The 16,665-nt window shown below is 39.5% G+C and overlaps 1 protein-coding gene across 1 annotated transcript; it reads right to left on the minus strand.

The window, feature by feature from the left end:
- Positions 1 to 1,265: 1,265 nt before the first annotated feature.
- tc2n (tandem C2 domains, nuclear) lies at positions 1,266 to 16,657 on the minus strand. Its single transcript, XM_084044785.1, has 12 exons — positions 16,127 to 16,657; positions 15,451 to 15,522; positions 14,736 to 14,936; positions 14,065 to 14,229; positions 13,853 to 13,923; positions 11,535 to 11,604; positions 10,240 to 10,340; positions 9,556 to 9,672; positions 8,455 to 8,646; positions 4,528 to 4,642; positions 3,099 to 3,298; positions 1,266 to 2,592 (listed from the first exon to the last, which is right to left on the minus strand). The coding sequence occupies exons 2-12, from the start codon at positions 15,512 to 15,514 to the stop codon at positions 2,482 to 2,484; spliced, it is 1,407 nt and encodes a 468-aa protein (XP_083900911.1). The 5' UTR covers positions 15,515 to 15,522; positions 16,127 to 16,657; the 3' UTR covers positions 1,266 to 2,481.
- Positions 16,658 to 16,665: the final 8 nt, after the last annotated feature.

Consider the following 16,665-nt stretch of genomic DNA (forward strand, 5'->3'; position numbering starts at 1 on the left):
TTTTTACTCCACTACATTTCTTTGATACCTTTAATTACTTTGCAGATTGAGATTAACAATGTGAAATAATCAATGAAGTCATATTTATCATTCTGAAATGGGCCATTCTGCATAATGAGTACTTTTACATTTGGTTTGTAAGTGTATTCTGAGCCTAATACCAAATTTACTTGTACCAGAGTATTTCTTCACTGTGCTATTTCTAATTAAGTAGATGTGAGTACTTCTTCCACCACTGCCTACTTTGCTGGGGGACACAATGACGTGTATTGCCGTGGATACCATACCAACTATCTTCATATGGAATATATGTCACTAGAGGCTCCCATGGATTGATTACTTCCTCTTAAACGTTTGTCACGGAACCACAGTGTGGCTATAAATGTAAATACATTTATTTTCTAGACATTTATTTCTATGGTAAAAAAACATAACATTGTTTTATTACATCATATTTAATAGTGGATTTTCTTTTTAATGACAGCAAATATTTCATTTATCATAACCAGCCTCACAATTTTCAAACAGTGGACAACTCCATTTGGAATTAAACATTTCAGAATTACAAAGTGCGCTGGTTAACAGGTCATGTTGATCCCCAAATCAAGCAATGTTCTTTCCTGAAGTCATTCTGCAGAAGTCTTTCTAGGGGAAATCAACTGGCTATGAATTGCCTCTATAATAAAAAACTGAAATTGAAAAGCAAGATGAACCAGTGAAAATATGTAAGGCGAAAGGTCATTAGTCATCACAGTCCAGACCACAGAGATTCTCTTGGTGTTTACCTGAAAATGTCCCAATCACACATGTCTTCAATAAGAGATGACATGGTCGGTGACACTGTGTTGTATGACTGTTGACCTAGTTTACAGGTGCTGAAGACATAACACGTTACACATTGTACAGTACCTAGTCTTGCATTGCCACACAATCGGAGGTGTTTAGAGACTTTTTTTTAGTTTACATTGTACCTAGTCTGATACAATGTGAGTGCCACGGTTCTCAAGTTTGTGGGCCCATTAACAAAGAGCACCTATACATCACTACTTGGATGTTTTATTTTATGCCTCTTGTCTTTTCTTGATACAAAGACATCATTTGACATTCTGAAGACTCTCACATTTGAGTTGCTAATTGTTCAATAGTATTACATTTAATAAAATAAAGGGCTTTTTAACTATAAGAAATGCCTTATCTAGGTTTAGAGACACAATGTGCTAAAATATGTTACTGTGATATGATGCTATGTTTAAATTGGAGGTAAAACCCATATAGTATGTTGCAGACAGATTTTAAAAGGGCTTACTTTTAAGATGGATGACTGTGAAGTTTTTAAATGTTAATCAATGCATTTTGAATAGTTAGTATTGGACCCAGCATTGTCCACCTTACAATGTACACAAAGAACCATGTAAACCTTCAATTCAAGTAGAAAATCTGAAAAAATATTACAAAGCTTAAGCCTTACTGACAAGGCTATGTTATTCACAATTGATGAAACAAACACTTTTTACGTAACTAACCAGTTGTTTGTTAAGCAAATACTACATCTCCCAATAGTTTCTTTGAAAAGAAAAACATTTTATCCACTGAATCACATTAAAGCTGCAATGCGTAGGTTTCATGTCCTACTTGGAATTGAACCCTGGTCTCGCAGATTGGAGACCAAACCTCTCTTCTGAGAGGGAATCCTGGCTTTGCCAGGGGAGATATGGAGCGTATGAGCTTCAGGCAGTACTACATGTCAACCAGGAGGTGACCTACCTCACACCAGGGTCAAAATTTCTCAATGGAAGAGTATGGTGACCATCTCCAATGACTGCAGATGTACCAGTCAAAATGTCAAGGCACTACTGTGTTCCTATTTTTTCAAATGTTTGCCAATAATTAAATGCCCAAAATAGGGACGCCAGGTTGAAAGTGGTTAAAATATCTTTTTAGGGTACAGAATTAGCTCTGTATTGGGAAATGAGTGCAATAATGCTGTGGTTGTCACAAAACCCTCAGGCACACCTGGACTTGTCTCACAGCACAAGTCCAGTGTCCTTCAGCACACTGTTTGGGAACCACTGCACATACAGTACAGCACATACAGATTGGTAAAAACAAACAATTCATTAAAACAAGTTCCAGGTTGCAGCTTTAAAAAATTAAAAAATAAACACAAAGAAGTCTCAGCATATGTACACTATGCTTTGTTCGAACTACTGTACCTGTAGGACCTACAATAATAATACAAGATACAGTATCTACTGTAACTCCCACTAAATCTGGTAACTATCTCCATGGAACGCCGCGTGCCCCCCTGGGGCATTCAAAGAATGTCCAGTATTTTACAATCACTTTCGTCATAGCAACTGACTGCGTATAGCTAACAGAGCCCGGTCGACTGGAAAAGCAAGTAGCAAGGGCCTGCATCACGGATGCGTTCTTCCCTTTGAAAAAATACTTTCCCCTTTTATAGGGAAAGTCAGAAGTAATCTAGGTTCCACTCAGTCTGTGCCATGTTTTTACCACTTTTTCAGGATGGGCCATAGTGTCCTTCCATTGCTCCATGGCTTCTGCTACGGGGCAATCAAATCCCAGCAAGACCTGATAGAAATAAAACACATGGTGATCATGTTAACTTTGGACTCTTTGTTATTACATGAGATTATTATTAATGACTTCCAACATGCTGTTTTATTTGGGCGCAAGCTTTTGTGAGCTTGTAGATAGTCTATTTTCGCAACGCAACACTGTCTCGTATGACAGTATAAAATAGTGCTTAAGTGGTTATGGCATTCCTTTTTAGTAGAGAACCATGAGATGTAAAACACGTCATTGACCGGATTTGAAATGATGACATCACAGTTTTATTTAGGCTACTTTAATGTCCATGTGATGATAAGTGTACTCTGGTTGTGCTGCCAGTATTTATTTTCTGTATTTAATCATCCAACATCTCTAAAATAGCATTCTGTGTTTTATATGAGCTTTATAAGAGCACCCTTTAACAACCCTTCATACCATCCTATTACATTTCTGAGACATCCTTTCAGTTTCACTCTAGGATAGGAATCCATCAGCTATAACATACGTTGGTATAACATGCTCACCTGGCCGAGACACTGTTTCCTCCTGACTGAGCTGCGACTGTACAGTTTAAAATACAGCATTGAGGCATGGTCTAAAGTGGCTAAGGGGAAGTGAAATGTATCCATCCATCGACACTGGCCTCCTGAGGCTTTCATCACTCGAGTCTTCTTCTTCATCACCACCCGTCCCAGCTGGTGAACCTCCGCCTTGACAAAGAAGCCTTTGGGGACATAAACCAAATGTATGCTTTGGTGAAAAAGTGTCATGCGATATATCGCTCTACAAAAATGCCCAAGTGAAAAATTCCTCCGATGTCCAACTGAAATATTCATTATATTTGTCAAGTGACTATACAGTATGTGCCATTTGGTGGATAGATAGACCTTTATTGATCCCGCAGATTTCCCGCAATTTGTCGTCAAGAGGCAGCACAGCAGTTATAGTTACCACTCATACAGCAACATAACAGTAGATATTTTCCCTTTTAAGGTGTCCACAGAAAGAAAAAAAAAGCTTAAAGGACCACTTCACCCATTTTCAACCTATCTTCATATACTTGGTCCTCACTAATGCTCATTATAAGATGGCAGCATTTCTGTCTACTCTGTGTGTCTCAGAAGAGGGCTGGGGACAGTTCAGAAACATTTCAAAATCTTTTTTTAATATGTGTTTTTATTAACAATGGCTTCTTTTTCTAGCCTGGCATTGGCCAGACTGATAACGTGGATTCACTCTCACGTTCCTCCCCGGTATCAGTCTGGACTTCGGCCCATAGGGAGCGAGTATGAGAAATCAAAAAATGATTTTGATGCTTTTCACTGTTGCACGGACAGCAGTTGAAACGCAGTCACTGATTGGCCCGATCGTTTTCTGATTTCTCATACTCGCTCACTATAGGCCGAAGTCCAGACTGATACCGGGGAGGAACGTGAGAGTGAATCCACATTATCAGTCTGGCCAATGCCATGCTATTCTTTTTCAGCATGTTAACTTCCAGGGAGAGATAGGCTGCAGTTTCTATTAGCTTGCAATCCCATCGATGATGTCATTGTATGGCACAAATAGGCAGGTTTCTGAACTGTGCATAGCCCACCAATGAGATGCAGAGTGAATAGACGGAAATTGTGCCATCTTATAATGAAAATGACTGAGGACAAATTATAATCCTGGCAGTGTTTGTACCATGCACTATAGTCGTTGAGTTACACATGATTTTTCCAAAACTCTTTTCTTTTTATTGTTTGGGTATTTTTAAGCCATTGTTTGATAGAGACAGCTGAGAGAGACAGCTGACAGAAATGGAGAGAGAGTAGGAGAGTGACATGCAAATAAATGGTCCGGCCAGCCAGGAATCGAACTGGGTCCATGTGGTACGCACCCCAACCATTCGGATTACCATTGGGTTGCCCCTAATGCTCCAATTTGACCCTGAATTAAATCATCACTTACCCTGGGTGAGGGGTGAGGATGATGTAGGGAGGTTCTGAGCTGCGAGAACCTGGAGCTGGACACGTCCATTGACAGGCTGAAAGCAGGTGGCTAGATGTAGCTCAGCGTGGCACACCTACAGTATAAACACAGAAAACGTATTTGTGTGACTAATGTGTGTGTGTATTTAACAGTGTTAGATATATACTAAGAGTACATTTTTGTATATTAACCACTTAAACCCTATATACTTAGTTGACTGCGGTCCCCCAGGGTACTATACTTAGTCTGAACCTTTTGTCCCTCAACACCATATTGCTTTGCTGAAAGTAGCCAATCTACTGTACAACACAATGCGTTGTGAGCTTGTAGATATGCTATTGTTTAAAAAAATCATCGCTGAATATGGATGCTAAAAGTCTATTTCCCAAGTATAGGTGTCAAGATAACTAATAACTCCAAAACGAATGAATAACTATCAAGTACACTCTCCTGAAGCATAGGATTCATCTCTCTCTTACCTACAGTATATCTGTCCAGTGCTTCTAACTGCAGTGCTGCTATTACAAATGAATTTTCCTCACAGGATCAATAATGGTCTATCTATAATAGTTTACAGTATATCTATATATAATATACATCTATAGTTACAAATAGCAAACTCTGAAAAATCTGGATATGCCGTAAGCCTAATTTATACTTTGTGACTGATAGATATGTTTTGTGGACCAGATTGATATGATCTAGAAATATCGATCTAACCAGTCAAATTAATATAGTGATGTCTTTTTGGGCCTGTACTTCAGTCTTTTAAACATGCCTTTTGTAACTCTACTATACTTTCTCTACCAAGGCCATGTAGCTGGCTCCATATTTGCTATCTGGTGCTGGCTCCATATGTTCCCAATCAGTAAAAACATGTCTTGGTCAACGTTTTGTGTTTAATGTCCTAATGACCTGTATCTCTGTACGATGACCGATATCTCTGTTTGACCCGGCATCGTCACTAATTCCCTTTTGTCAGCTGTCATCCTGTCACAGATAAAACCATGCACATGTCCTATGATATCGAAGGAACAACTTGTTTATGGAACCGAGAATTGTACACAAGGACACCCTAAGATGAACAACAACTTATTATTAAGACAGCCAGACGCCTGCCCATCTTACGACTCCCACCCTACGTCTGAGGGTCTTAAAGCCAATCATAAGGATGCACCTATGTCTGATGTCATTGAAGTCCAACTGTGTATAAATACTATTGCCTGTTATTGAAGCATTAGTGTGTGTGTGTGTGTGTGTGATTGATATTCTTGTCTGTAACTTGCACTGTCTCCTGTGTGCACACTCGGGCAATACAGACTGATCATTTTGGACGTACCAGGTGTCTGACTCTCATTTCTTTGGGTGTTGACTGGACGGGTATTGGGGGGTCTTAGTACCAAACCATCTTTTCATCTTTCTTGGGCTCGTGCCTTATTCATAGGGTTCAAATTTAACCCTATCAGTGACCAAGTACATTTTAGGTTTAGGTACACCCCACAAACCACGTAGAAGATGGATTCATAGTACATTGTCACCATATCAAGTTTAGCTACCATCTTTCTCATAAAGGGTTGGTCCACAGTGTTGATTCATCCATTTGTAACTCAAAAACATTTGTAATTCCTCAAAACAAACATGGCAAACTACACTGCACCTGTGCCAAATAAAAGTATTTAATGTAACAATTGGGCTGTAAGACGCACAGTAAAATCCTGTGTTTATCTATCCATTAATAACTGGACCCATAACGTTCCATTTGTTTACATTTGTACACTCTCGGATTAACAATCTCGATTAACACTGAGGATTTTACTGTGTATGATCACTGTTACTATACTGGGTTGTGTAAGAACACGTGATGCTGTGTTCTGACCCTGGGAGCATCTACTGAATGATTGGCAGCACTTTGGACAATTTGAGGTTTTGTGTCCACTGGATGGCTAGAATCACTCTGTAAATGAAGGCTCCCCTCTGAGAGCTTAATGATGACTCACCGCCTGATCTCTTAAAGGGGTATTTCACTTCTGGGGTCATTTTAATGTCCACTCTGGCTTTTGTGTGCACCCCAGACAGCTTTTAAGTTGCTTGATTCAATATTTATTTTGATATTCATTTTATCAGACATGCCATGTCTGATAAAATGAATATACATTTTTAAAAATATATTTAGTTAAGTAACATATAGGAAGGGCCTTCCTATAAGCTAGTTAATTAAATTATGTTTTTCCTTTTTACTATATACATTGTATTCTTTTTTTAATAAAAAAAAAAAAAAAATCAAATCAAATACATTTAAAAACTACAAAAGGACATTATAACCAGAACCAAGGATGTATGTTTTCAATTAATCTAACATGGTTAAAATGGAGTTTGAAGTTACAATGTGGCTTTATAAAAGGAAGGGGACGTGTCCATATCAAATATCAAAATATTGAATTAAGCAGTGTTTTAAAGTGAAATTGAAAGTGCAGAGAAAGTTTTTAATTAAACTTTTTTTCCAGATCTTCCCAGTCCATTTATCAACCAAAATCCTTCTCTGCCACTGAAAGTGTTTGAGGTTTGACCTACTTTCCATATCTTACGTTTCCAGTAGTCACACTCTGGTATTTTCTTTTCCTATAAAATTTGTCTTCCCAATTTTCCCCACCAATCCCCTCTGCTTTTCTTGTGATTATGCAACAGGATTCCTTCTTGCCCTGTTAGGACCTGGTGTACTGCGTACATGTCAGCAGGTTACAATACATCACAGGGACAGGTTTATGAGGTATTCACAGTCCCTTCATGTGTTGTTCCTATTTACTGTGCACATACATAGGGCTGTAAAAAGACAGAGCTGTACAGAGGGAATTGTCACTAAGAATGAGTTATGGGAAATCTGGGACATTCCCATAACACTTGTATTTCCTCTTGGCTACAACAGCCAATGAGATAACAATAACAGGTAATTGCTGTAGCATATAGTAGGTATTTTTTATGAGCAGATTACCATCTGCTGAAAAAGGCCACAAATATTTGATGCATGGACTCAGTGAGTTCTATATATAAACTAATTTAATGTACAATTACTCAAGTGTAATACCATGTGTACACATTTAAATACTTCAAGACAAGACTAGGTGAGACTTCGTGCATGTCTTGAGAATCCTAAATTAAAATTGGCTTAAGGGAGGACCGGCCAGTGAGCGGGCGGACCTCTGACGTCATGCTTATGTCAGCCATAACCATATAAGGAGTTCCCAATTGAGTGTGTTGTCTAACCTCAATGTGTCATCATGACATCAGGCGCAAACAAATCCGTCCGCTCCATATATGGGCACAAAAGGGGGCTTGCCCATATATGAGATCTCCATATATGGGCATAAAATGGACAAGGAGGACTGACAGATACAGAAATCTCCATATATGGGCATATCACCATGACCATGTATGGGCATATACTGATGACATCAGGGATCTCCATACATGGGCATTAAGACAAGGACTGACTGATACAGAAATCTCCATATATGGGCATACCAGTCGGATCGAGTGTCTAGTTTATTAATATATGAAATATATAATTTACATCTAATTCTATCAAAGCTTATATTAACGACTTAAACACTATATGCTTTGACAGGGGTCCCCCAGGGGTGTGTACTTGGCCCTCTCCTTTTTTCCCTCTACAACTTCAACTTTCGTAGAACGAAATCTGGACCAAATCATCTTAATTAACAGATTGTCTTCATTAACACCACAGATGAAACACAAATGGTTAGTCTAGTGTGTGTATCATATCGCTTTTGCTGAATGTCACACATCAGCCCTTTTCTCTCTCCTGTCTGTCTGTCTGTGTTACTACATGATACATTAGAAACGCCTTTGAAAATGACAAAGAGATATTAAAAGAAAACAAAGACCCACAGTGCTTTTGGATGGTGGGTTGAGGTCCAACCAGTGCTCCATCTCCTGGGGACCCAGCTGTCTCAGAGACAGGACACACTCTGCCACAGTGTGTTTCCTGGGCTGGTGCGCCTGGAGCCGCAGAACCAGGGCACTGCAGCGGAGCTGCTGCAGGCGCACGGTGAAGACAAAGGTCTCCATGAAGGCAGCATCCTGGAGGAAAGAGTAGGAGAGATTAGGGAAGAAGAGGGGATGAGGAGCAGGAGAGGGGAGGGAGAAGGAACGGTTAGGCGAGAAGGAGAGAGGCCAGAAGAGGAAAGGGAGGATGTAACAAAGTCTAAAAAGAACAATGACAGGGAGGCTAAAAGGAAACTCGCAACAGCCAGAGAGTCAGTGACCTTTTCTACTACTGACAAGCCAGCTGGCACTGGAACTGTGCATTTGTAATGACTGTGTTTAAGAGTAATTACACTGTAAAATACTGTTAATTTAGCTCTCAGAGTTACAAATGGATAAATTAACACTGGGGATTTTCCTGTGTACAAAACAAGAGATTAACCAGCTTGAGAGCTTGATCTGGGTGATTTGTGTATTTGACTTCTGCTTATAGTGATGGATATGCTGTTGAGGAAGTAGATGCATACATGTTTACCCAAATGTCCAGCCCTGTGTTTGTTATGAACACACTGTTCACATGTTCCTAGCAATGATGGATGACAAGGAAATAAACGCTTGAATCTTGGCATAGCGAAATACTTTAGTTATATTGACACTGATAGTCCTTACAGTGTACATGGGGTTATTTTTGTGTTTTTATAGAGATTCTTAAATTGTAGTTCTCTGATAACTCAAAACTCCCTTTGGGATTTTGTTTTTAGATAAAAGCTCTTATGCATGGTGATGTCATAGATGAGTCTAACGTCTCTTATTACCAACCTCCCTGATCCCACCTAATGTGCCGGATCTTTTAAGATGTAAAATGGCACAGGGTCAGAAAAGAGCAAACCTGAGCAAGCATGGCATTGCACTTTAAGCTATTTAATCTGAGTTGTGTAATGGGTTTCAAATGTGTAATCGGTTCACGGTATAGGTCCATAGAGGGGGGATGTGACTCATTATTACCTGAGAGCACTCCTTGACTGAGCTCTTGAACTGTATTGGCTTGGCCATGGTGATGATCCCTTTAAATCCAATCTTTTGCTGCTCAACACCATCTACAGGGAGATTCAGGTCTGAACACTGATAAGAGATAAGATGACATCAGTGCAGTGACAGTCAAAGCATTTTTGTTTATTAACCATTTAACAAAATTGCTTTGTAACGAACAGCAACAAATATCAGGAAATTACAGAGACAGTGAAAATCAATTTGTGTGTGTGTGCTGAGAGAATATGTGTACCTGGGTGTCCTTGAGAATATGTGTACTCAAAAATGTGTGAGCACACACTAAATGAATGTGTGTACTTACTCACGCACGTGTGTGTACTCACACACATGTGAGTACACACAGGAGTGTGGTGCATGTGTGTGTGTGTATTATCAGTGGAAGCCGTGATGTGCACACTGTACTCTCTGACCACAGTACTCAGGTACGGCATCAATCAGGCCCACTCAGTTAATCAAAATTTCAACCTTCTCCTGAGCGAGCGAGCCAAAGTTAATGGAGCACAAGCTAATGGGATGGGGTTACTTGCAGCAGGACTCTGGACACACAGAGGCCCCATTGAACAACACAGCAGCTGAGAACAAGGGAGCATTTTGTCCCTCTAAGGTCCCCTTTCCTCATGGGATGTACTGTAACCGTACCTGGACCAGAGTGATCCACACCTGCTCCAGGGCCTCTTGGTAGCTCAGTCTGACACACACCTTTCCCAGCTCGCGCTCATCTCCAGACAGAGTTATGGACTCTGAAATGCAATATGGGAGTGATTTAGGAAGTTTTTCGTCACATTAATGTATTAAGGGCATGTGCAACCTGCCAAGTCAAAATTCCTATTCATATTTTTTTTGCATTTTTTCCCCTCTATCAGCCACTATATAATGATGCTGGGGTGTTTTGAAACACAGTACTCTTTCTGAAAACCCTATTTTCCCTCATTGTTATTGTTTGTGCAGTTCGTTTCCCGGCCACCAGGGGGTGATGCCTCCATAGACTTCCATAGACTTCCTTACGTACCGGACAAATATAACAACAACAACAACAATAGGGAAAATAGGGTTTTCAGAAAGAGGCCTGTGTTTCAGTGCAGGAAAACACCCCAGCATCATTATATAGTGGCTGATAGAGGGGAAAAAATGCAAAAAATATATATATAAATATTTTTTAAAGGCATTGTAGGGAACATTAGGCCTAAATTTAAAAAATATTGCACAAACAATAACAATGAGGGAAAATAGGGTTTTCAGAAAGAGTACTGTGTTTCAAAACACCCCAGCATCATTATATAGTGGCTGATAGAGGGGGGAAAATGCAAAAAATATATATATAAATATTTTTTAAATTTAGGCTTAATGTTCCCTACAATGCCTTTACATTTAGGCTTAATGTTCCCTACAATGCCTTTAACTTACATGGCAAATAAAAGTGATTAATCACAAAAGTCTGTAGACATTTTAGAAAAATCGAAATTACTCCATTAAATGGCCGTTTAAATACAAACAGGATTTTAAATTTTAAACAGGATTAAACTGGTCATGCCTTATTACTCCATCCCAGTCCAAACATTTTTGATAATAAGCCAGTTTGGTGACATTGGGATTGGGTAATTGAGGAGGTCACTATGGATGAGGGTCTGTAGATGTCTGACACTGGACCAAAGTAAAAAGAACATTTGGGGGTGATTGCCGTGTCTGCCCTTTCACAAACATGATTGCACAATGTGGAGTGATTCTTATCCGAGCAGGGAGGTCCTGTGGGGGTTGAGGGATTGTAGGAAGTGAAAGGATGGGGGGGGGGGTAGGAGAAAGGAGGGAGGTTTGTCTAGGACAGTCGATTGGGAACTGTGAAGAATGTAGGGGAATAATGCCCCTCCCACCCACCCACACGACACAAGCAAACGTACTGGTTTCCACAAAAGTGAAAATGTTTGACAAATAGTTACCAAGGCTGCTTTCAATGGAGCTGATCACAGAGGAGGTACTGCTCGGGACACTGGAGGTAGAGTCAAAGCGCTACAGAGAAATCAGAATAACTATCATCATCATCATATATCTAAAGCAGAAAGTGCTGTAAAAACATTACAAACTATTAGTTACGATTCTTAGAAACGATTTGGACAGATCATGACCATGACTCCATCATGACCAGTAGCTTAATATGGGCTATACAGTACGCCTATAGCAAAATTCTGGAGTTGGAACGGACCTCTGAATAAACAGCATCACTTTTGCATGGTTGTGTCTTTAAAAGGGAGATTCACAATGTTTGCCAACTGTTTTTCCTCAAGCAGATTGTTCCAAACTTCTCATGCCCTGGTTGCAAATAGCCGGTCACCACCACTGACATGATACTTGACAAAAGACGTATAGTACAATAACACATAATTTGGCATTTGCTCTTGAGCACTGGAAACGTTCGTTAAACCCACTTTGGCAGAGCTCCCACAGCATTGCTGTAAGCCAACATGGTTCTGACGCGTACCACAATGTGTATACACATGGTGTTTATCATGGTTTTGGGCGAGACACTAGAGTGTGCCTAATACAGACAATCAAACACTCATATTAAATAATAGGGATCCAATGAAAGGCGGATATGTGATATCCTTTATGTAATGAAGAGGACTCGCCCCAAGCAAAGTAGTCTATTAACTTCACTCTTTATACTTCAAGTGTTATTGTAATTCTGATTAATTACAGGGAACAAAGCTGCGCCACAGCTTAAGCTGAGTAACATGTGGCGGATAAGAAATACTTAAGGCATATACTGATCTTACACATAGATACATACAAGGATACATCAAGGTGTGCTCGCCTCCAGAACGATGCTAAACTTTGCAATTCTTCACAAGTTAAAATAGTATGGATCTTTTTAGATTAAAAGCCAATTTCTGTAGATGGGTTTATTTGAAGACATTATATAGATTTGTTTTTCTCTTTCTAAACTTGTGTAAGTGCTGTTACTTTTTGTTGATGTAAATCCTACTGTGTTTTTTTTATCTACAGATATTTGATTGTTAAATTGACCTTTCTCATCTTGTTTTGTCATATTGAATTTTCTGATTTTGTTTGGTTTTCTTACCTTGGTAAGAAGGTTATTACTGCTACTGATCAAGTTGTGACGTTGCTAATTGGCCTGATGGGCCTCATCTGTAATGTGTGAATTTGTCAGTGACTTTTGTTTTGTTTGTTTTTTCAATTCACTTTGACAATTCAATTATTCATATTGTATACACGTTAAAATCATTGTGGACGAAACAATAAAGTCACAGACTTATTTCCAATATGGTCCTCATGATTACGGAATCAAATACATAAAACATACAATTTGTGTTAAAAGTCTGTTTCCTTCTTAAAGAAAACACAGGACAAAAACCTTTGAATTTTGATCATCTTGATATCTAAAGGCCATTCTATAGTGCCTGAATACATGATAGTGTACTTCCCAACCAATCGGTTGTATCTGGGCACTGTGGGCAGGCACACATTAGCTGTAATGGATCTGGTGTTATAAGTGTTCCTGTTTCTGACTTGGGAGTGTTATGGATGACTCTGTGTACTAAACTGAGTTTTAATTGTGTAGCTCTGTTTTCCATCGAAGGTCAACAGAGTTGTTGGAAGCGACTTTACTAGTGTGATTGCGGGGAATGAGGTTCAGCATGACCCTGACCAGTTTATTCTGGGCTGTATGAAGCTTGTTTATTACATGATTTGAAAGCCCACAGAACCATGAAGTAACCGCATAATCTAGATGACACTGAACCAATGTGGTCTCCAGAAGTTTCATGCAGTCTCTGTCAAATATATTATATGTCATTTTATACTTCCTGGCCAAAGATGTGGGTTTAGCATTTATCCTTTCACTTTTGCAGCCATGCCACCAGCATGTCCATCAAAAAGATTCTATAACAGGGCTAGGGGTTAGTGGACACCTCGATTTTACTTACTACTCAACCGGTTTCACACTGGGGCTTCGATTTTGTATGGACCAAATGTATGCACAACCCTCTATGCCTGTGATCCTGTCCGAACATTGGCCCACTGGTTGAGAAACACTGCTGGGAACATTCTGTGACGGGTCTCAAGTTAGCTTATAACCTAATTTTCCCTTGCTAAACCTATGTCTTGTTTTCCAAGCAAGTTTGTTTGAAAAATGTTCACACTGAGGTCATTGGAAAGAGACTGTAGCTATATTTAGGCTTGTTTTTACACAGGGTGAGAAACGCTGTGTGACTACAGATTAGATATAGAACGAACTTACCTGCATGTGGCTGTGGGACAGGTCAAACATGGAACTGCATAGCCTTTGCCTCCCATTTTTAACATCCCAACCTAGAAGCGCACAACATGTAGTTAAAAATATATCATGGTTAAATACGTTGCTTCCAACATAAATGTTTGCCGCAATGCACTTTGGTAAATTTATATTTGATAGTATGCAAGATGATCTGATTGATGATAATATGATGTTACCTTGAGGACTTGGGTTCTTGTTTGTCAATGTGTTGCGGCGGGCTGACCCAGGAGAAATGTACTCAGCAATCTGACCATGATGGAATGTGGACTCTGTGTTGTAGGCGATGTGACTGGTCCCTGAGAGCTCTGCTTTCCTCTCTGAATACGTTGTCCTGGTTGAACCTATGGATATAAAGCAGGACTTGGGTTTGTGGTGCTAATTGTCTATTACTCCAGGTTACATTTACCTGGTGTCCTGGTCCTTCAATAGACAATGATTAATGGCTGGAATGGATCCCAGCATTGCTTATGTTCCTCAGGACTGAACATGACAAATAGAATACAGTAGCTCTTACTTTTCTTGATTATCAAATCAAAGTAAAGCCCAGTTAAACTATGGTCTGTATTTTTACATTTGTACATTTTACTTATGAATCAGGTCTGGGATCTGCACTGACTAGAGCCAGCTTTACGTCAATGAGGATTCTTTCTCATACTAGCAGTACAAGTATAATACTTTCACTTTCCCTCACACAACTTATATTCCAGTCAAACATCTGACAGTCAGCATAGCACCAGGGACATTTATAGTGATCCGGTTTATTGATAAATCAAATCTTGCTGAGCAACAACACATTATTTGCGGTAACCAACTCGGAAAACAGGTTTGACTGCAGTAGGCTACTTACTCTGTGGCCCAGGCTGTAAGTTGGGATAATGAGAACCTCTAGGTTGGATGTAAGAGGGCTTGAACGTCGGCAGGACAAAGGGAACCTCTCTTCCGTCTGGAGGGAGCTTGGACAACAGGTAGTCCTCTGAGACCCCGATGCTCCTCCTTGCCTCATTAGGACCCATTCCCAGCTTGGCAGGGGGCATCTTGACTGTAATCACTTCACGTGAGAAGAAAATACACCGTCATACAAACAGCGCCCACAAAATGGTTCAACCTTTTCAGGCCGTGACCACCTAAAATAATCATATTTAAACTGGGGACCCCCCACCCTGATAAGCACTTGGAATGTAGGAGTTGTAGGTGCATTCAATTTTGTTTGACTCTGTTCCACAGAAAAATATTGTGAAAATAGCCGATCTACAAGCTCACAACGCTTTGCCGTTCTACAAGCTCACAACGCCTCGCAAGCTTGTAGATCTGCTATTTTTCTTTTTTTTATTTTACTACAATTTTTGCCTCTTTATTATATCATTTGACAATTTGGCCAATGTTTGACCAGTTTTTATAGTACAGTTTGTTGATTACTTTTGATGCAGTAATTGTCTTTTTTCATGTTTTTTTTTTAAGGTAGGTAAAAAAACATGTCACATCCCTGTCATCAAAATCATGTGGGGACCCCCCTTGGGGGTCCCGGCCCACAGGTTGAGAACCACTGATCTATGTCACTTTACCTTGAGTCTCAGGCTCCTTTTCCTTCTTGATCAATTTCTTGCAGCAGTTTTTAAAACATTCCATTGCTATGCCTGAAAAAAAAAAAAAAAAAATTGTCCATAGACTAATAATTATTATTAGCCTATGAGTAATTGGCCTATAACTTACAGGCTACCATTGTGATTCATCTGTAGCATCAGAAAGTATTAATTTAAATGATTAAAGGTGCTGTTGTAAAACAAATAAATAAATAATAAGTTAATGCTCTTTCTGATACTAATCAGCAGTGATCAGTAACAGGGGTCTCTCTGTCTCTCCAGTTCTTTAGTAAACAGAAAATACATTTTCACGTGGGACACCAATTTCATCCAATAATAATAATAATAATAATTATTATTATTATTAGCCTATTATTATTATTATTATTATTTAATCACTTCCAATTTCACGTTTATCCTGTATCACTTGTATGAGTCTCTGTCCTGGATGGATAAAATTGGTATCCCGACCCGAACTGAAAATGTATTTTCCCTTTATTTACTGGAGATAATAAACTACAAGAACGGTATAATATTGACGAACGGAAAATCGTTCTATAAATAATTCACAACAAAACACGTTAAAAAGTTACTTCCAAATGTCTCAAATAACAAACAACAAAAACATTATTTAAATCAGGAAAATAGATCAACTCACCCGCGATATTATCAACTCTCTATATCCAAAGGTAGTTCACTCTCCCAGGGACTAGAAGGAAAGAAGTGTACCGTCGGTCCAGCTGTGCTGTGGCTTTACCTTGTAGCATACTTACGTCATTGGTTCTCAAAGTGGGGTCCGGGGACCCCCGGGGGTCCTTGGGGGCGTTCCAGGGGGTCCCCAACAAAAGTAGTTAACATAGCATCACAATCATTTCAACCACTTTATCCATTTATGTTGGCTAGTCAAAAATAGCAAATATACAAGCTCGCAGCGCGGCACGTTTTTGAAAATATTGGGGAAAATATCGAAAATGTTTGGAACATTTTGAATAGTTCCAAACATTAGAACACAAATCTTCTCTTCTGGCAGTCCCTGGCACAACACCTTTTCAGATGGGGGTCCGCGGCCAAATATATATCAATTTGGGGGTCCTTGCCTTGGCACGAAAAAGTTTGAGACCAACTTACGCTACAGCCCTCGTCCTCCCTCTCTCTCTCTCTCTCTCTGGGATGGTCATATTATATTATCATTGGGTC

This window comes from Gymnoscopelus microlampas (genome assembly GCF_963454915.1).
Source record: "Gymnoscopelus microlampas genome assembly, chromosome: 20".
NCBI classification, from domain to species: Eukaryota; Metazoa; Chordata; class Actinopteri; order Myctophiformes; family Myctophidae; genus Gymnoscopelus; species Gymnoscopelus microlampas.

Bases quoted from the DNA above. Each gene is read 5' to 3' on its own strand.
- tc2n (XM_084044785.1), bottom strand. From the start codon at position 15,514: ATGGAATGTTTTAAAAACTGCTGCAAGAAATTGATCAAGAAGGAAAAG. The intron at 14,230-14,735 runs GTAAGTAGCCTA...TTATATCCATAG, and splicing joins CTTACAGCCTGGGCCACAGA to GTTCAACCAGGACAACGTAT. The intron at 8,647-9,555 runs GTAATAATGAGT...TCTTTCCTCCAG, and splicing joins CAGTCAAGGAGTGCTCTCAG to GATGCTGCCTTCATGGAGAC.